This window comes from Leuciscus leuciscus (assembly GCF_965113295.1).
Source record: "Leuciscus leuciscus genome assembly, chromosome: 6".
Lineage (NCBI taxonomy): Eukaryota > Metazoa > Chordata > Actinopteri > Cypriniformes > Leuciscidae > Leuciscus > Leuciscus leuciscus.
The window spans coordinates 26,861,591-26,882,470 of NC_138730.1; the positions used below are offsets into that span (position 1 = coordinate 26,861,591).

The 20,880-nt window shown below is 38.0% G+C and overlaps 1 protein-coding gene across 3 annotated transcripts in view; it reads left to right on the forward strand.

Annotated features, from left to right (window-relative positions):
• cdh7a (cadherin 7a) overlaps window positions 1–17,769 on the forward strand; it is a 58,380-nt gene extending 40,611 nt beyond the window's left edge. For all 3 annotated transcript variants that reach the window (XM_082172240.1, XM_082172242.1, XM_082172241.1), the window contains exons 9-12: window positions 313–434; window positions 5,811–5,928; window positions 6,081–6,332; window positions 15,934–17,769. In XM_082172240.1, the coding sequence (XP_082028366.1) occupies window positions 313–434; window positions 5,811–5,928; window positions 6,081–6,332; window positions 15,934–16,442 (1,001 nt within the window). In that variant the 3' untranslated portion in view covers window positions 16,443–17,769. The remainder of the gene's footprint in view (window positions 1–312; window positions 435–5,810; window positions 5,929–6,080; window positions 6,333–15,933) is intronic.
• The last annotated feature ends 3,111 nt before the right edge of the window (window positions 17,770–20,880 follow it).

Below are 20,880 nucleotides of genomic sequence, written 5' to 3' on the forward strand. Positions count from 1 at the left end.
TCTACCTTTATTATACACTGATACATAATGAATTTACATCATAGTTATACTTAATGTTTTTTTATACTATTCATTACAACACTTTTTGTTTTGTGAAGTATTTTCATAATGATGATTTAAAGCACCCAGTGAATAAACTAATGGTGACTATGGCCAGAAAGATGGCAAGGCACATATTTAAATAAATGCGACCCATTAAGAAATGTAAACCATTTAAATAAATGAAACATATTGAAATAAATGTGTTGGTGTCCTCATGTTTTTTCATCTGTTAGCCTGTTCATGCACGCATATTTTTCTCTGTGATTTCAGTGGATCCGTCGCAGGTGGGGAAAGGAGTGGCTCTGATCACAGTGATGGACATTAATGACAATGCACCAGTCTTTGCCATAGAGTATGAGACTTTCCTGTGTGAAAACGTTGGTCCAGGACAGGTAATTGTGGCTCTTGATTCTTCAACAGAAAGGCTTTCATATCAAATGTGATTTCAATACTCTGCAATATAGTGCAATTAAACAAAAAAAATAATCTTCTCTGATACTACACAAATTAATTGTGCACTATTACTGTTGGAAGCAACTAATAAATGAGAAAAGAGATTATGTCCAGCTTAAAGGAATAGTTCACCCAAAAATGAAAATTCTGTAATCATTTACTCACCCTCATGTTGTTCCAAACCTGATGGAGTTTATTTTTCTTTCTGTTGAACACAAAAAAAGATATTTTGAAGAATGTTGGTAATCAAACAGTTGATGGCACCTATTGACATCCGTAGTATTTTTTTTTCCTACTATGGAAGTCAATGGGTTCCGTCAACTGTCTGGTTACCAAAATTCTTTAAAAAAATCTTCTTTTGTGTTCAACAGAAGAAAGAAACAAAACAAAAAAATTGCTTTTCATTAGTTTATATTTTTTATATAAATTAACCAGATAGAATCTGGACCTTAGTGCTGATCAGTAGCCAGTAAAGAACAGCGAGAGCCACAGATGGACAAAATGATAACAACAGGATTCTAGTGACTTTCTGCTGCAGATCACTCTAATCAGGGGATCAAAACATTGTGCGCTCATGCAGAAAAAGCTTTACACTGATGCAAATGAGACAGAGGTGACTGTGGCATGAAATTGGTTTGTTGGGGAGCGTGGCATTGTCAAGTAGCCAAATGTGAGGTCCTGCTGCAGGCAATTGCTGAACACAAACACAAGCAAACCAACGGATTCCTCTTTTTTCGAGTCAGCAACATGCCCTGATTCAAACACATTCTCTGTCACATTCATATTCCTATGTTTGTCAGAACATCATTACTAAGATAAATGTGGTATAAAGGGCATTACGAATGCCACATACTAAATGCATGGAGAAAACATTCTGGCCCTTTGTTCTGTCCAAATGGGAATGATAAAAGCCGCTGACAAATTTTGTGACTCGATTCACCATTGATCTAGAAAAGCACTGGGTAATGTCAGAGAACCAACACCAGTGGTGAAAACAAGACAATCAACTAGAGGCACCTTTCCTATATATAAATAGTCGAAAAAAGCAAGCTTCCATAGAAACCCCACTTAGTAATTGTAATTGTTTCTTTTAAAGCTCAGAAAGATGGTGTATATTTAGAGGAGAGTTAATGGTCAAGCATTTGAAGAGCTGTTTGAAATTCTTACTCATTTAATTACGATGTTGTTTTTATTAGTGTATCAGAAATTGACTTGATCTGATCAGTTCTTTTGGGAGTAGTGAAAGAATACTGAAGGATGTTTTTCTTTTTCTTAAGAAAAAATAATCCCTCCCATAAGAGCTCTCAAAACAAAGAGAGAACAGAACAAGGCTACAGGGTTTACTGAGCATGAGATACAATCCCCTGTAGTGGCATGATTGTCTGGGCCATAACAATTAGTCCTGGCCTGCTTGTGTCCCAGAGTCACAGGGAACTGTGTTTGTTTTGCCTAAATGAAAAGGTGCTGGTAGGCTCTTTTCACAAATGCTATCGTAGCCTTGAAACGCATTACCTAAGTCCCCCAAGAACACTCTCCATGTGTTTTGGACACCTCAGACTTCTATCACTTCTAACTTTCAGAGCTCTCTCTCATATTAGAGGGTAAATTACTTTCCAGCCTCTCCGAGGAACAGTAGAACGGTCTCTCTTTCTCTGAGTAGAGATGAAAGCGTCTGTGTGTTTTCATAATGATTTAGTTTCCCCTGTGATTCATGTTCACTTCCATATCTTCAGCCATGGGAGCACTTGAGCGATGCAGCAGTGATAGTCAAATGCTGTCTTGATTGCACGGATCTCTCCTGTGATTCTTGGCATGAGGACTCTGTCCTTATCACGGCCCTTAAAACGCTGTACCTGCAGAACAGAGGCTCTCAGACATCCTGGAGTGCTTTTGGAGACCAAATCTGAAAGTCAAAGCCTTTCAATGAGGCATTCTGGAGCTGTTAGATGAAGAATTTTGATCAGACAGAATGTTTGCCTTGAGGGACAGTATCATCAAGAAACAGTGATGGCACTTTTACATTCTTTGTCACTTCAGTGCCTTGCAAAATTGTCGCAAATTCTGTTTTTCTATTTGCGTCTGTGGCGAAATAGGCTCTTTTTCAGCCAGCTTTTGCGCTTGCTGTTAAATTATCTTTGAGTGTATCTCCACTTTATTGTTTTCGTACACCTCATCTGCACATTTGTAAATTTAGAGCTTCACACCTGCTCCATCAAGAAGCCAGCCCCTCTGAAAGAGACTGTATGGAGCTCTTGAATTTAAATTCAGAATTGCCTGGAGGAAGAATGAAGTGTTGCATATAGTTGTATGGTAATGCTGTTGCCAGGTTTCATGAGCAAATGAAACCAGGTTTGAGTGCACATTTAATTCTTTCACTTTTTTCTTATGTACTCAGAGAGCTAGACTGTGGAAAAAGTACGTTATTTCAAAATGAGGGATGTCTGAATGACCAGTCGAAGTCCTGTATGATTAGGCTGGTTTTGTGATTGTTTGATTCCGCTCAGACGTAAGATGTTCTTGTGTTAAAAATAAACTACAGTAGTGCAATGTAACAAACCAGAATGCAGATTCATTTGCAGATTTGTTTTTATCTTGATACATCGTCATAAAAAAAAAAAAAAACGCTCACTGCAAGACATTAAAAAATTATGCAAGCCAGGCTCTAGTCTTTCCTTCTTTAAAACCAGAAGTTAGTTTGAATTATTGGTGACTGGATTATTTAAATCTTTATTTCTTTCTTTTTTTTTTTTTTTTTTTTTAAACATTGTTAGTACATTGTTAATATCTTATTTTCATCAGCAATATTGTTTAATTAGCACATTTTTGTTTCATCTTTGCTATTGTTGACAATCAGTTCTATTAACAATGAAAGCTTGGCTTTTAAAAAATTCAAAAATTAAAAAAATGCATGAAAAATCTAGATAAAGGTGATCATAATCACCCATCTCCAATGTATGTGATACGAGAGGGAATATTCCCCATCATTGCATTCGAGGCTAAAACAGATGGCTCGTTGAAAAGGGTCCCCAGATCCCCATCCAACAAGTGCTTGTAATGGGGTCACATGCACCAAACGTATGTCTTCACCTTCGCTTCCCAGCGCAAAGCTCTTTTCTCTGTGCCCTTGGTTTCTCTTTTGTTCCTAATATGCCTTTTTGAATTTAATAGAAGCTTAATATGAATTGAAGCTTCGGTCTCTAAATGAGCCAGATGATTTGTTACAGGTGATTTAGCAGATTAGATTATGAGGAGTGAGAGTTTTTACATTTTTTTTAATCTCTTTAAGGTCGTCTATATTCTGTCTTGTTTCTTTATGCCTCAGAGACACGGTCGGTCTGCAGTGGCAGGCTGACAGACTGGTGTTTTAAAGCGCTTGTGACTGCTAACTCTCCACGGGCAGTCTTACCACTTTTACCCCTCTTTAAAACCAGGTGGCACAGGGGAGATTCCTTGCCCTCCAGCCATTTTTACATGCACTGTGAAAGGAGCTTATATCACCCATTTTATTTTCATACTGTATATGCACTTCTTGGCTATACAAGAGCTATTTTGTGTTTTTGCAGTATTATTCTTAAAAAAAATTATTGACTTTTCTCTTTGGTCAAATGCAAAATCAGGTTTTGTTTAAGCTGTTCTGCCTTGGCAAGATGTTCTTATTCATTTTGAATGAACCCGTTGCATCAATGATTTTATCAATACACTTTGCATTCGCCTTAATGGACTATCTGAAATTAAATTTGTCACAGTTTACTGTAATCAGCGCTTGGTGCTGAGGGAACATCCTGTGCTGCTTGTGTCATTTATGCAGGATTTTAATAGTGCAACGTTTTTAAAAATATTTACAGATAAATGATAAATCCGTCAGAGTTCCCATTGCCAAATACTCACTTAGCGTAAATGTGGGGAAGGGGTGTTAAATAAAAATAAATGAGTGGAGAATTAAAGTGCTGAAAACTCTAGGTTAGCACAAGGTCATATTCCTCGGACGAACAGGGAAAAGATACAGAAGAGTCTGTTAGCCACAGCTCCGCTGCATTCGGCCTGTGTGTGAGGTTTTAGGAGATTTTTCAAGCAGATTGAGTTTGTGCTGACTCCAGCCTGACACAAGGGAAGAGCTGTGCACAGTATTTAACCCAGCCAAAGCCCACAGATTAGGCCACAACAGTGTGTCAGGAGAATCTTCTTACCGTACCACCTGATGGGTCACCCTGATATTCATCTCTAAAACGCAGCACTTTGCCCAGCTTTAGAGGGGTTTCGGTCCAGATTTAGACTGGGATGGCCCTCTACTTTGCTAAATCCCTGGATACCGTATGAGCGCCATCTCTCACAGATAGCTTACTGGCTTCGCCTATCCTCCTGATGTTGTTTTCAGTGTGATTTAAACTTGTGAATTGTGTATTTGTTTCTTCCAAGTTCACCACCTTGAATTCAGCTGATGGCTGAAATTTGTTGTGTGGTGTTACATGAAAAAGAGCTGCTGATTTAACATGTTATATTTGTTAATTAATTCGGTAACACTTTACAATAAGGTTTCATTTGTTAACATTAGTTAATTTATTAACTAACATGAGCAATACAGTATTTGTATTGTATGAGTTACAGTATTTGCTAATCTTTGTTAACTAATGTTAACTAATGAAACCTTATTGTAAAGTGTTACCATTAATTCTGTAAAGTTCTGTAAATATTAATATTTAAAAGATTAACTGTTAATTGTCTTAATATGTGGCTCTCATGGCGAGAGATGCTGAGTGATAGGTTTATACTGTTAAAAATAGTATCGCAATTGAACCTAAAATATTCATAGAGTGGCATCTAAATCAACTTTTTATTAAGCGAAAAAATATTAGATAATTTGACGGATTCAGTTTGATTACGTTAGGTTACATCAACAAATACAATAATGGTCAGGCCAGTTAGATATGACTGCTTGAAGAAGCCACATTGTATCCACTTTGTACAGTGTTTTTTCAGTTATATGCAAACAAAATTGACTTAATTCATTACATAATTAATTGACTTATTCAGGGCTTCAACTTGCCACAAAAATGTAATATCTGAAATGATCTTCCTTATGGTGCCTTACTGAGGAAATATTTTAATTACATTTTTTTTTTACTAATTAATCTACTCATCAATTAAATAAGTCCATTCATGAAATATTCAGGTTTATCTGTAATCTGAAACATTCATTGTTATTGTGACAATGCAGTGTTTTGAGCGAGAGAGCTGTGGACGATTTTGTCTGTAGTGAGGCAATAGCAGCGGTATTCATCTTCCTGTTCTTTACTCCTTCTTCAACACTGTCTTAGGTCATTGAAACAGTAAGTGCAGTGGATAAAGATGAACCACCCAGCGGGCATCGCTTCTTCTTCTCCCTCACTGCAGAGACAGCTGGGAACATGAACTTCACCCTCCGAGACAATAAAGGTGCGTCATTTCATTTAGACAGTTTATAGCGAATCCTTGAATCTCAGCTCTTATTCCTAAGACAGAAAAGGTTTCGTTTTATCTATTCATAGGAGTCATTTTTTCACTTTTCACCTGATATCATGTCTCTTTCTCTCTCTTTCTCTCTCCAGACAATACCGCTTCTGTTCTAACTAAGCGGAGTGGTTTTCAGAGGAGGGAACAGGCTATGTATCGGCTGCCAGTGTTGATAGTGGACAGCGGGTCCCCTGCCCTCAGCAGCACTAACACGCTGTCTATTAGAGTGTGTGACTGTGACCCTGATGGGACGCCCCAGTCATGTGGCACAGAGGCCTTCATGCTGTCAGCTGGACTCAGCACCGGAGCTCTCATCGCCATCCTGGCCTGCATCATCACCCTGCTTGGTAGGAAATACATTTATACCTCCTGAGCACATAAAGCAATGGTTAAATAAGCCTGTTTAATGAAACAAACTGACTTTGACAAAGTGCTGCTTTTCTTTGTTTCTTGACGATCATTTCCCTTTCTTGAATAACATATAGACCCGCCTCAAACTCCCGCCAATGATTTAACCAGTGTTTTTGTGTCCGGCTGTTTGAGATGATCAAATCAACACACAAATGGCTTATTATGAACAAAATAGTTTGCTGGAAATTTGAAGAAAAGGTTTCAGAGTCTGAGAAAGTTACATTTTTAAAATACACTACTGTTCAAATGTTTGGTGTAAGTTTCTTTTTTTTAATCTTTTTTTTTATTTTTATTGTTCAGCAAGGATACATTAAAGGGATAGTTCACTTTGAAATTACATTTTTATATGTTTTAGCTTACCTCAAGGGCATCCAAGATGTGGGTGTCTTTTTTTCCGCAGTAGTTTCAATTTTGATATTTTTAGGTCAAACCATTCTTGTCTGTCAGTCATATAATGCAGGTCGATGGTCACTGTCTCAAAGAGCATGCACAGAGTCCAAATTAAAACAATTCCCCATCGTCCAAATTAAATAATTCCCCATCGTAAGTACACATTGATGGCCTGAGACACGAAACGAGCGGTTTGTGTGAGAAAACGAACAGTATTTATATCGTTTTTACCTCTTGTACACAGCCACGTCCAAGTGATCTGAGAGCGTGGGCGGGTATAGATATATACACTAGATGTCGCCTTGGCTACGGTTTCGTTCCAATGAACTGCAGTAGCCAAGGCGACTTCTATTGTCGACTTCAAACCGCTCGTTTCGTGTCTTAGGCCATCAATGTGTACTTACGATGGGGAATTGTTTAATTTGGACGATGGGGAATTGTTTTAATTTGGACTCTGTGCATGCTCTTTGAGACAGTGACCATAGACCTGTATTATATGACTGACAGACAAGAACGGTTTGACCTAAAAATATCAAAATTGAAACTACTGCGGAAAAAAAGACACCTACATCTTGGATGCCCTTGAGGTAAGCTAAAACATACCAAAATTTAATTTCAAAGTGAACTATCCCTTTAAATGAATCAAAAGTGACAGTAAAGACATTTACATTGTTACAAACTATTTTTATTTCAAATAAATGCTGTATATTAGAATGATTTCTGAAGGATTGTGTGACACTGAAGACTGGAGTAACAGCTTTGCCATCACAGAAATAAATGACATTTAAAAATAAATATATGCACAATATAAATTGTTTTACTTGTGAGTATTAGGGTGCTTTCACACTGGCAGTTTAGTGCGGACCGGGGCACGGTTCGCATGAAAAATCGCTAATGTGAACGCTGTCATCGGACCCGGGTGCGCACTAGAGTACCGAACCCGAGACTACCTGGAGGAGGTGGTCTGAGCTCGGTTGCTCCCGAACCGTGGTGCGGTTCGCGTTAATGTGCAAGCAACACGGACTCGGGTGCGCGCTTGTTCAGGAAGTATAGTATCCCGCCCATGCGTATCACTGTCGAATATCATTGTTTCCTCACACGAGTTGTATTCTCCATGCGTTTTCTGTGTGCGTTCTGTGTGCGTAAGATCACTGCAAACGCACCTGGGTTCGATACAACTAATTGAGTGTGAAACCAGACCAACGCTGCGGGGGGCGCCGGGAACTAGCGCACTCGGGTTCGAACCGCAGCAAATGAACCCAGTGGAAAAACGCCCTAAGAGAGCTCTTTCAATTAACATTTATAAAATTGTACCTACCCCAAACATTTGAACAGTAGTGTATATTGTATTTTTTTTTATTTTTTTTTTTTTTTTATGAATAACATTTGATTCAAAATATTTTGATTTCATGTTGTCTTTAAGAGAAAACTAATGTTAAGGTATCCGCATTTAAAAATGCCAGAGAGCTTTGTGAATGCAGCTTCCAATCAAAGGATATTTTCCCAATTTTTGTTATTGTTTTTCAAATTATTTTTTAAGAGCATTCCCTGCATTTCCACCTCCCCCGTACTGACATTTAGCACACATTTGGGCTGTCGTTACTTAAGAAGTGCTGGCACGACTGCTCTAACAGTTGGGACTCGGCATGCGCTGAGAGGTCTGCTTGGCCACAATTGACTTGTTTACCTTCTTACAGGGAGGCTGCAGGTCTGGATGATTACTTATTATTTGGAGCCTTATTAGCTGATTGTTTGATGAGTGACCTATACCCCATATGTACCATTCACTTGGTCTGATTGGTTGACTGGCGTGCCTTTGTGTTGATTTGTCGACCTGAAGACTGCACAGAGGCAGTGAATGCAGTCTTGATGGTTTGATTGATTTCTTGATTATACCATTGATAGGTTGTCTCTCTGGCTGTGATGGCGATGTGGAGATCTGTCTATGGACACAGCCACAACTCTATTTGCTGACAAATGTTGTCTCTGTCTGAGTCCTGTTATTGTGACAAGACAAGAATTTGTGTGTGTACATTTTGATCCAAACCTCAGTAATTTCCATTTTTTGATTACTCTCTTTTTCCCCCCTGAGTGCACAGATTATGAATACGTAACAATGGAAACTCTTTCCGCCTCTTCTGTGCCATTACATCTAAGTATGAACTAGTTCATTTCTATCTGAATAAATACGTTACAACTAAACAGTAGATCTGAAATAATATGTTGCAGTGAAGCTGAGTGCAATATGTTTCAATTTCACATTCCCTAAGAACTCTCTGCTGTTCTCACACATGACTTGGAGCACCATACATAAGATCATGATGAAGCAAAATTTGATTTCAGATTCAAATTCCTTTTTTTCCTCTTATTTTCAGTACAAATCTAACTAAAGGTATTGAGGTTTATGCTTAAAACATGGAAAACAACATAATAAACAGAAAAGTAAACAATAAACTCCCCTTCAAATGTTTTTGAAAGAAGACTCTTATGCTCACTAAAGCTGCATTTATTTGAACAAAATTTAATATTAATATATATGAAAATGCAATTTATTCTTGTGATGGCAAAGCTGAGTTTTCAGCATCATTACTCCAGTCTTCAGTGCCACATGATCTTTCAGAAATCATTCTAACATGCTGAACTGCTGCTCAAGAAACATTTCTAATTATTATCAAAGTTGAAAACGGTTGTGCTTAATATTACTGTGGAAACCATGAGACATGTTTTGCTTCTCGTTGTTGTCCATCCTCAGGTTCAACAGGAACCTGTGAGTAATCCCATCTTCACCAAACAGCACAGCTTGTGGCACACAGTAGCAGACTCCATCACTGTTTTGATTGATCGCTGTTCTTAAGTATTTATCATCCGAATGTGAGCTCAGCAAACAACTGTAAATGATGTTATATTGGCATTCTTGTGGTTTGCCGTCTCGTGTGAATGTAGGGATCTCCAGTGCCGCCACCCCTCTACCCCATCTCCTCCCAAACTACACAAGTTGGATTAGACCACTGCTCTGCCTGATCAGAGCAATGCAGTTATTTTTGGCAAAGAGAGTCCGGCCCCTAAGGGGCTCAAGACTGCTCACTCATGGTTGAGGGGAGGAGGAGACGGAGGAGGATGCCTTCAGAGTAGGAGAGCTGCAGAGGGAAAATAATCTTCTTTCCTGCTTTTATCTTATTCAGAGTAATGAATCAACAAGCTTTTTGGCTGCTGCTGCTTTAGTTTTCAAAGCAGCGCACAACTAAACCATGCCAGGCAATGAATGATACACAAGGACATGTCAACTTTGAGTCTTTTGTCTTTTTTTATCTAACAACATACAGTACAAAAGAGTTTCTCCATTAAAGGATTTTTTTTTCACCCAGAAATGAAAATATTGTTATTTCACCCCTGCATGACTCTTTTGTGCTTTCGTTGAACACAAAATTAGATGTTTTAAAGAATGTTCACGCTGTTCTTTTTGATATACATTCTTAAAAATAAAGATTTTTTATTGGCATCTATAGTTAGAGAACCTTTAGAACCATTCCACAAAACGTTTTTTGTTTTATATATATAGTGGAATTAAGGTTCTTTGTTATTAAAATGTACTTCTCACTAAGAAAAAAATGGGTATTTTAAGAATTGTTTGCTGAAAGGTTCTTTGGGGAACACAAAATGGGTCACATCACTGCGAAAACCCACTTTTCGAGCCATATTTTAATGAAAGTAGATGATGAAGCCATATGATAGCTTTGTGTGAGGAAAAATTGATTGAATGTCATACCTTGACAGTTGGTCACCATTCACTTCCATTGAATGGTAAAGAGCATCTTGGATGTTGTGCTATAAATAATAATCCCTTTAGTATTCCACAGAAGAAAGAAACTCATGCAGGTTTAGAACGACATGGGGCGAGTTAATGATGACATATTTTCAGGTGAACTCTCTATTACTCCTACTCACACTATCAAGCCCAAGCATTGATAATGGTGCAAAAAATGTCAAAAGAAGGGATCTGTAAACACATTGCTATTTATCAGTGTTTGCATAAAGTAATCTAAAGGATTTCTGTAGCGCATATCACATCATGACAGCCGCTGTGTCGTTCTAGTTGTTCTGAGGGAAACCTTAATGTGCTCATTATTCCAGTCTTAGGTGGAGGAATACAGAGAGGTCAGGTAAGCCCGAGGCGCTCTGATACATTCATGTCCACAGGTCACACTCGCAACACTGACATCACCTTTTCAATTTCTGCTCGACTGATTGCAGGGCATCTTGTCTTCCAGGCGCGCTTCACTATGGCCTCTGACGGTGCAAGTGGACGGTAGTCAGTAATACTTATGAGGGCCCTTAAGGCGATGCACTGTGCTCTTTCATCAGCCAGAATAAATCATATTTTATTTTGCAGATAATGTCACTGCTGTGAAAACGCAGGGACAGACAGGTGTCATAAAGCACAAACACCTTGTGTTGGGCAGCGGCATAAATGTCAACAGCCAGATAGATCCGCATATCGCCAGTATATCTTGATTAGTCTTCACTGCCCTGGGCTATTGGCAGTGGTTGAGATATGTGAAGGGAACGCATGAGACCGAGAGAAAGAGAGGGAGGGAGTGAAAGAGAGAATGAAGGGCAGTGCATAATCTAGTAGTCGCTGCCTCATTTTTAAGAGGTCGATGAGAACGAGACCCCCACAAAATATCCCACTTGTTGTTTAATTGATTCTGGATGACGGATTGTTTTCTCAATCCAATTACTGCAAATTGAGGATAATGTTAAATTGATCTGCTGCTCCCGTTGAACATCCATCTTGTGTCAAAACTGCAGAGAGGGTAAATCAAGCCTTAAAGTGGGCACAGTCTGTAACAATTAAGTTTTAAGACTGCATTATTTAGATCTATATAACTTTTCATAACAATGGCTTAAAAAATACAAACCCTGCACTCTCAGAATGTTTTTTTTATTTATTTTATTTTTTACTGGATTTAAGGATACAACAGCGTGTTTCAGCGCAGAACCCTTAAAGAGACTTTCAAAGAGATCTTAGTACCTTATTTTCACCTAAACGCTTCATATATAATGCCAGGAGGGTACATATTACTACAGTTATCTCTTTAAGGGTACTAACCCAGTAACAAGCTGTTGTACGCCTTAGGCGGTAAAGTAAACATTTTCTACAGTTTTTTTCTTACATTGTATGTCTTTTAAAGAACTCTTTTAATATTGGGTTGTTAAACAACAGGTTCACATTGTCTCTAATAAAACAATGCTTCACACAAAATTTGATTTTAGCAAAATAGAAGTTTCTGTTTTAAATCGAGTTGCTTTGAGTTTAATAGAGAAATAAACTGTTTTCATGTAGAAATACAATCATTTGCTTTTGTCCTAGAAAATATTAAAAAAACAACTGCATTGATATAGGATATACATGTAGGATATGCATATATACATTATGTATAGATACTGTAGTTCACCCAAAAAGTGTAAATTATTGCACATACATATGTAATTGCATTACATATTCTATAGTACACCCTGGAAATCATATCCAAAGCAACCTTTTTGCTTTTTACTGAAACCAATGATCACATTAAATAAGAAAGTAAGAAAAGATTTCCAGATATGTAAAAATATCATACATAATTTTCTCTATATGTATAATTTTGGTACAAACTCTAGGTCTTCAGTTTGTCTCCTTTGCTACTGTTATACTCTATTGAATTGTCTATATTTAGCATTTCACAAAAGTTAAGGGATCTTTCAAGCTCCGAAAAGGACAAAAAAAATCACCATAAAAGTATTTCAAATGGCTCGTTTCTCTATACAAGGCCTTTTTCTGCTAGCTTTGTGTGAGGAAAAGACTGAAATTCTTTTTTTTATTTCTTGAAAATCTTGCCTTGGAGCCATGGTCACCATTCACTTTTATTATAAGGCAGCTTGGATATTTTTCATATAATCTCCTTTTGTGTTCCACAGAAGAAGAAAAAAATACAGATTTTCAAAAAGAAATTAGGTTGAGTAAATTACGACCAATTTTTTATTTTTCTATTCCTTTATCTTCAGTTTTATATTGCATTTCCTTTGTTGGCACCATAAATGGTTGTAAGACCGTTGCTCTTGAATTTAAGGCTGATATATGCTTTGCTTTTGTATTGGAGTGTGTGTGTACTGTGATTATGACTGCACTCGTGCAGCCGCTGCCTCGCCAGCCCACTCGCCCAGCTTGTCTGCCCCTGCAAAACGACACTAGGCCTGAGGATGAAGTATGAGACTTTGGCACCATATTTCACACTTGCTGTGGCAGGCCTGAAGGATGGATCATTAGACGTTTGCCTCCCTTTTCCCTCCACTCTATCTTTCTCTCTCTCACTTCAGCCTGCTCCCACTTACACCTCCTCTTTCTCTCTCCCTACTTTATCTGCTCCCTTCCCTCCCCCTCGAGCTTAGTAACGGCAGCCAAATACACAAATGCGCTATCTACATTGAGCGAGAGAGAGAGAGAGATAGACTCCCGTGGGAGGACTGTGTTGTGGCTATACTGTAAGATCCCTCGCATTCATGGGTCTGAGAGCGGCAACACGGAGGATTGGTTTTTGCATTCCACACGCCACAAAAATGGATTTATTTTACTTTTTTGTGCATGTGTCTTGTTATGTTAGTTATTTCCTGCAATTCGCTTCCCCTTTTCTCTTTTTAAAATGACAGAAATTCTCCGTCTCTTTCACGCCATATTTTTCCGTGGATTATTTGATCCCCGGTTTGAATCACAGAGACACGTCTTTTGTGCGACGGTGCAACCTTGCCATTCGTTGATAGTTTTGATGTGCTGTATACGGGGTCTGTGCTTTCAGGGCAGGGTGATATTTTCTGACTGACATATAATCCAGTCTTATTTTACACATACAGTAGGCATATGCTGCACTCATTAAAAGGATTTAATGCTGGCCTTTCCCGAATAAGCAGCTTGTGTTGGAGCGGGAAGGAAGCAAGTGGCCGTTAAAGCCTCATATTTACAGCAACACATCCTGCCCTAAATCTTGCTCTTCGTGCATCTATGTGTTTATCTCTGTCTGTTTGCTTATATTCACACATGACAGAGCTAAGAGTGAGAAGACAAAAGTGCTGGCATGTGTTTTTGTGCCCGGATAAGGGCCCGTACAGTTAATAACCACTGTAAACAAACATGCAGGATGAGACTGAATCCGACTGTAACTCCTTTGATTCCTCCTGCTCCCAGGAGCACCTCCAATGATGAAACGCCTCCTGCTCAGGATTTGTCAGCAGCATTATTAAAATCACTACAGCCCAGTCTGATGAACTTATTGATAAAACTAATGTACCAGATCTGCCCTAATTGAACTGCAGAGATAATTCAGTTTATCTTTCATGTTGTATCTCAAAGTGTCAGGCCTTGAGGCAGAATTGTTCTATAGGGTGTAAAACAATGAGAGAGTAATATTTTGGTCCGGTGTCATATTTTTGAGATACAGTTACGGTCGAGATTCTGATCTGATTCTACACCTCTTATGTCTTTGCTTATCTTGCACCGAAGGTAAATGGACTGCTTGAGATTTGAAGGTGTTTGTGTCTTTGAAAACCCTGTATTATGGGGGCAAAATGTCCCCACGAAGATGGCAGTATCCAAAATAATGGTCCTTGTGGGGACATTTTTGGTCCCTATGCTGAAAACGGCTTATAAAGCATACTAAGTGATGCTATTTGAAAATCTAAAAATGCATAAAGTTTTGTGTGATGGGTAGGGTTAGTGTAAGGGCATCGAATATACAGTTTGTACAGTATAAAAATCATTGTGTCTATGGAAAGTCCCCATAAAACATGAAAACATAATGTGTGTTTTCTTCTTCTTCTTCTTCTTCTTCTTCTTCTTCCTTCTTTTTTAAAAAAAAAGCTTGGGTGCATCTAAATCTAACTTGGTGCTTGATTTTTCATGGAATTGTTGTTTACTGTGGACATGAATCTGTAATGAAGCAATTTATTAAACACTACTCTCATATAAAAGGGGTTTCTTGTTCACATTGTTAGCAAATAGTTTAATCGTAATGACTATTTGCACAAAGTGTAAACAACACTGTGCAGCTATTTGTGCCCCAGAAGTCTGGTGGAAACAGAACTATGAATAAATATACTTAAGATGTCAGAGAAGTGGCCTTGATTTTTTATTTAATTTTTTCAAATCGATGAATTTGAACAGCTTGTGACTTGTTCGAACCCATCTTCTCTAAAGACTCCACTCTTAATGTCTATATTATTAAAAAGGAAAATAAATAAATGTAATGAAATGAATTAAATGCAAACAAGTTACTCTTGTGATATACTGTAGTATTTAAGGTTTTAAACTATAGAAATGAATACAATAATTAATAATAATAACAAACTATTAATGTAGGCTATATGCATAAGTTATTAAACTATATGCAAGTATACTAGTCAGTAAACAACATGCAAGTTATGATATTACCTAATAGTATGTTATACAACATTTAATATCATATGTATATTTACACAAACACATACATATACATGCTGTACATACATCTACACACAAAATAGTATACATTATATTATTATTACTATATGCTTTTAATAATGTTGTATATTTCTTGACAGTATGCAAATAGTGTACATTACTATTCAAAAGTTTGCTGTCTGTAATCATTCTTTTCCTCTTATGCTCACAAAGGCTGCATTTATTTGGTCAAAAATACAGTAAAAAAACAGTAATATTGTGAAATATTATTCCAATTTAAATTAACTGTGTTCTATTTTAAAATGTAATTTATTCCTTCATGGCAAATCTGAATTTTCAGCATCATTACTCCAGTCTTCTGTGTCACATGATTCTTCAGCATTCTGATATGCTAATTTGCTGCTCAAGAAACATTTTCTTATTATTATCAATGTTGAATGTTGTTCCGCTTAATATTTTTGGGGGAAACCATGATTAATAGAAAGTAAAAAAAAACAGCAAATATTTTGTAACATTATGAATGTCTTTACTGTCACTTGACAAATTTAATGTTTCCTTGCTGAATAAATAAAAAATTAATTTGTTATTATTTATAAATTTTTTACAAATCTGGTTTCTGTTCTGTTTCTGGTTTGCTTGTACTAACACCATATGATTTTTCTGTCTTGGGTTTCCAGTTCTGGTGTTGCTGATTGTGACAATGAGGAGGCGGAAGAAGGAACCTCTGATCCTGGATGAAGACCGGGATGTGCGGGAGAACATTGTGCGCTATGACGATGAAGGTGGAGGTGAGGAAGACACAGAGGCATTTGACATGGTGGCACTGCGAAACCTCAACATAGTGAGGGACAGCAAAGCCCGCCGAGATGTCACCCCGGAAGTGCCCACCCTTTACTGCTCCCGCCCTCCCCCTTACAAAATCACTCCCGACAACGGGATCTTCCGGGAGTTTATTTGGGACCGCCTGAAGGACGCTGACGTCGATCCTTCAGCACCTCCCTATGACTCCCTGCAGACGTATGCTTTCGAGGGCAGCGGCTCTGTGGCTGATTCCCTCAGTTCTCTGGACTCCCTTAGCACAGACTCGGAGCAGAACTATGACTATCTGAGCGACTGGGGACCTCGCTTCCGGAAGCTAGCCGACCTGTATGGTCACGGCGACAGCAGCAATATATTCTCCTCCTAGCCGGGATTAAAATTACTGCCAAGGTCTGCTCAATCAAGGGAATAATGGAAATGAACAATGCTCAAGAGAATACCACTGACTCATTGATGCTTGACAGAGGAGGAGAGCAAAAAAAAAGGAACATTCAATGCGAAGGGGGGAGATTTATCTGCAGAGAGCAGCAGTTTTGATAACGAATAGACTGTGGAGATTCGATTCGGAAGCACTTCTATTTAAATTACAGTTAGATGCCAAGTCTGGACTTGGGATGTGGTTGCAAGCGCCCAAAGAGCGATCTTCAGGCCCAAGAGAATAATGGACGGTGGACCGCTGCGCCATGCGAGCTGGTCAAGGAATACCAATTGTTTCTAAGAGACATTTGAAGTGCTCTCCCCATGGTTATAAATGAGGACAGTGCCATCCTGCTAGCCATATAGCAGTGATGCTCAAAAGATCAATGTTTCTGTTCTATCAGATGTTTCTATGACTCATAGGTTCTTAAAAAAAAAAAAAAAATCAATATGAATTCAGCAAGAGAACACGGTATCTTTTCCGAACGCATTGCCTAGCGAGGATCTGCAGCTGTTGCTTTGTAAAATATCCGTTATGCATAACTTCACGTCTGTTATCAGGCCTTAGTTCCATGAGAAAATTTGGGCCGAGGCGTATCGCTATCACAACTTCTGAAGTATCCTGCAGTAACGCCGACCAAAATACAAGTCAAACTCGTAGTGAATAGACTTTGATGTATCGAGCAGGACAGGCCAGAGTGGATTTAATCATTGAAAATGTATAGTACTTGCCTTTCAGTTGATGCTGTCAACCTGAGTTATTTTGAGATGTTATTTTGTAAGTTTGTAGAGAGAACCCTTACGACAGCGAACGTTTGAAGGGGAGTCTTTTGTATTAAGCCTATTCCTTTCTCGAAAACCTCAGTCTCAATGGAGAAACTCTAAGCGGCAAAATGTTTTTGTAGTGCTCTATGCTGTCCCGTGTACAGTTTTTTTTTTCTTTTTTTTTTTTTTCTGTGGTTCTTGCTGAATATCTTGTGAGAGCTGTTTGTTTTAAAGCAGGCCTGGTGTTTATATGAGTCTGAGTTGCAAAGTGTATGGGAAAAAAAAGAATGTAAAGACATTATCCTAAATAATATCTGGCGACGTGTGAAACGGTGTTAACATACGGACAACACAGACCTTACTACTACAGTATATTCAATGTTTAGCTATTGTCCGACAGGTTATTATCATGGTTTTAAATTGTAATGATATGAAATGACAGTAACACATTCTAAAACTGGGAAGACATTTTGTACAGATTTTTGTAATAAAGCACACAAATTGCAGCACACAGTGTGTCCATTTCCTGACTGCTTTCATTCATTCGGACATCCCGACAGTGCATGTTTTGATGTGGAGATCTTGCTGCTGAATTGGCTGCTTTTGTTTGTGGAACAGGCTGGTTTGCACACAGACATGATATGTAATCAAGGCTAGCAGAGAGAACCAACAGGGCTTCGAGTTTGATAAATGACACGAAGCTTGTCAGAGCATTTAAAAGGCCTCAGCTAAATTAGCCTCCGAAAGAGGAGATTGATGATTCAGTTAGTGAACACAAGCATACATCCAGAAATACGATCAAGCGTCTAAGCACGGGCAGACTGGGTGTGCGACGACACGGTCGGACGTGAAGCTTAGCCTATAAATTGTCTCGCCCGGGCTAGTTAGATCTCTCCAATGAGCCTAGTCTCGCTGTCGGACTCGTACACAGCTTGACATGTTAGGATGGCAGTCCGCCTGTTGCAGCCTGGCTTGCGCTATCACAGTGTGAGATAGCTGTGATCTGTTCTGAGTCATGAAACATGTTCCATTTTAGTTTCTTCCCCAACAACTTCTGGCACTCAAAAAGATGCTGTAAACTGTTTTTCAGATGGCGTTTGGAGATTGAATCTAAGTGTCCAAACTATACACGCTTTTAATTTGTCAGTTTGTTTGCGTGCTCATTATCAACTGTGGTTGTGCCTGTCAAAATCTGAGATACAAGTTTGATTTGAATTATATGGGATATTTTGTGTCTTGCCCAGTCTGTATGATTATAAAGTGATCATGTTACGCCGTCGATAATGGATTTGGCTTTCAACGCAAGTGATAACTTGTCATTTTGTTTGTTTATCTGACTAAGGGTAATAAAGACTGAGAATACTGTCTGTGATCATTAGAGGGAAGCTGCTATCAGAAAGCAAATGTAATTATTTGTTAACTGGCTCACTAAATGAAAACTAAAAGGGCAATTGAAATCTCGTTTGACTTGGCACTAAGTAATAATAAATACAGTTTTAATTAAGCAAGTCACTGCAGCGAGCAGATAATGCAAACAAAGGAGGATAGGGTCACCCCATCATTGTTCTCTTTACAGATATCAGACTCTATAACACATATATCAAAGGGACTGCAAATCAATGTCGCTTTTTCTTTTCATGAGTTTGATTCTATTTACTTTACTTTTACAAGCTGGTCACTCTTTGCTTTGGGATTATGGACGTTATTAGGAAATGATCTCATAAGACACTTGAGAGGAATGCTGGGCTTGTTACAAGAGGCTTATAAAACAAACTGGTCCTTTTTTAAAAAGAAGAATCATTCATTCACTTCTTCAAGATCTCTGGCAGACCTTCATTATTTATTCAGAAAAATTATAAGAACAGCTCGGAATAGAAAGCTTGTCCTGTCCTCTGTTTCTTTTTTATTTACTTCACATTGAGTCATGTCTTTACTTAATGACTTCACATTCATTTCCATTAACTGACTGAGACTGAGAGTGAATGCCTGCTTGTCTAAGTGGCCTTTCCTTTCTGAACCCAGCAGAAGGCTTAGCATTAGTATGGCTGACAATCAATTCAACAGCTTCTTCTCAAAGACCTGATGTATAGAGGCATGTTTTTTTAAAGGAAACCACTATAATTTATATGCATCATTTCTAATTAAATAATATATATATATATTGTTTCAATGTGAGTACAGTGCGAGGTCATTTCAGCTGCACAGTTCTAAGTGATTGAAAAGTGTGATAATGACAGCTTCAGTCCAATAACTGATTACCTAGAATTAATATGACTTGTAAAATGATTTTAATACCATAAAAGTAGTTATTACATTCCTTTCTGTTGATTAAGGTAATTTTAAAAAACAGTTCTGAAGTGGCACTTATACCATTAAATGTCTTGACCATTTTTCGACCAAATTTCTTTATGTGATGTTTTTCTTACAAAACTGGATGTTTGTGAGGGGCATATCGACGGAGATGCTCTCTTCCTGTAGCCAACAGAGTGCAACAGTGCTCTGCCATTGCTTCAGTGGCCCTAGTTCTGGATGTATTTTTTCCATAAGGAAAGTATTTGTTTAAGAGTTATAAGCCATGAATCAAACCAGCCAGCTATGGGGTGAGTTAAAACATTACAAACTTTGATTTGAAGCGAAAAAGTAGGCTATTTGAAAATCTGACAATTTGTATGTTTAAAAAAATATATACAAAAAATTTATCAAAATGACATGCGTAAATGCAGCTTCTGGTTAAAACGTCCGAACTTATCCAGTCTGCTTAAACACACTTGTGCAAGCTTGCATTCATCTGCATCTATTTTTGAGTGTAATGCCCATATCTCAAAATCCAATCAACAACCGATGCATAGAACATAGAACAAAAGTCCCGTCCTATAGGTTTTCTTTTTCGATAAGCTGTTACACTCGTCAAAAAAAATTAAATAATAATAATGCAAGAAAACATCTGTCCCTACTTCAGAATCATGGGTAATCGCTGAACTCGATTATTTAAAAAAAATAAGGTGAAATAATTTGGGTGATTGGCTTCAACAAAAGCATATACCATCAATTAACAACCTTGTAGATCACCGTAGGTCTGTCTTTTACGGTTTATAAGTTACTGTTCTTATTAAATCAGTTCCCCTATGGAAAAAATGTATGGAGTTTTACTTCCGGAACACTATGGACTTAAGTTATGTCAGCCATGAACCAGTTCATGTCAGAATACAGTGTAGTAGCCTATATAGTTTTTTTTTTTTTTTTTTTTGTCTTGTTTTTGAAGAATGTCATGTACAGGTATACAAAGGTCACAGATGCATGAGATATATATGTCTCTGAGAACCTCTGAGAAAAATGCAATTTGGACAGATGCTAATTTTAAACTTGAATTTTGTCATTATTTAGGTGTACACTAGACCAACCCAAAGCAAACTCAAATGGTGTAAAAAATATTCGTTTTGATTTCTTGGGTTCTTTTAGGTGCCTGGACTCAGTTGAACTTGGAACTGAAAGAGCACAGCTATCATCAGCACGTCATCTTCATGCGAATCACCACTTGCGAGGTGTTTGCAGCCTGTGAGTCAAGCCACCTCAGCTTTCCAACTCGCTGCCCTCTCAGATTTTAAATCAGTTTGACAGACACA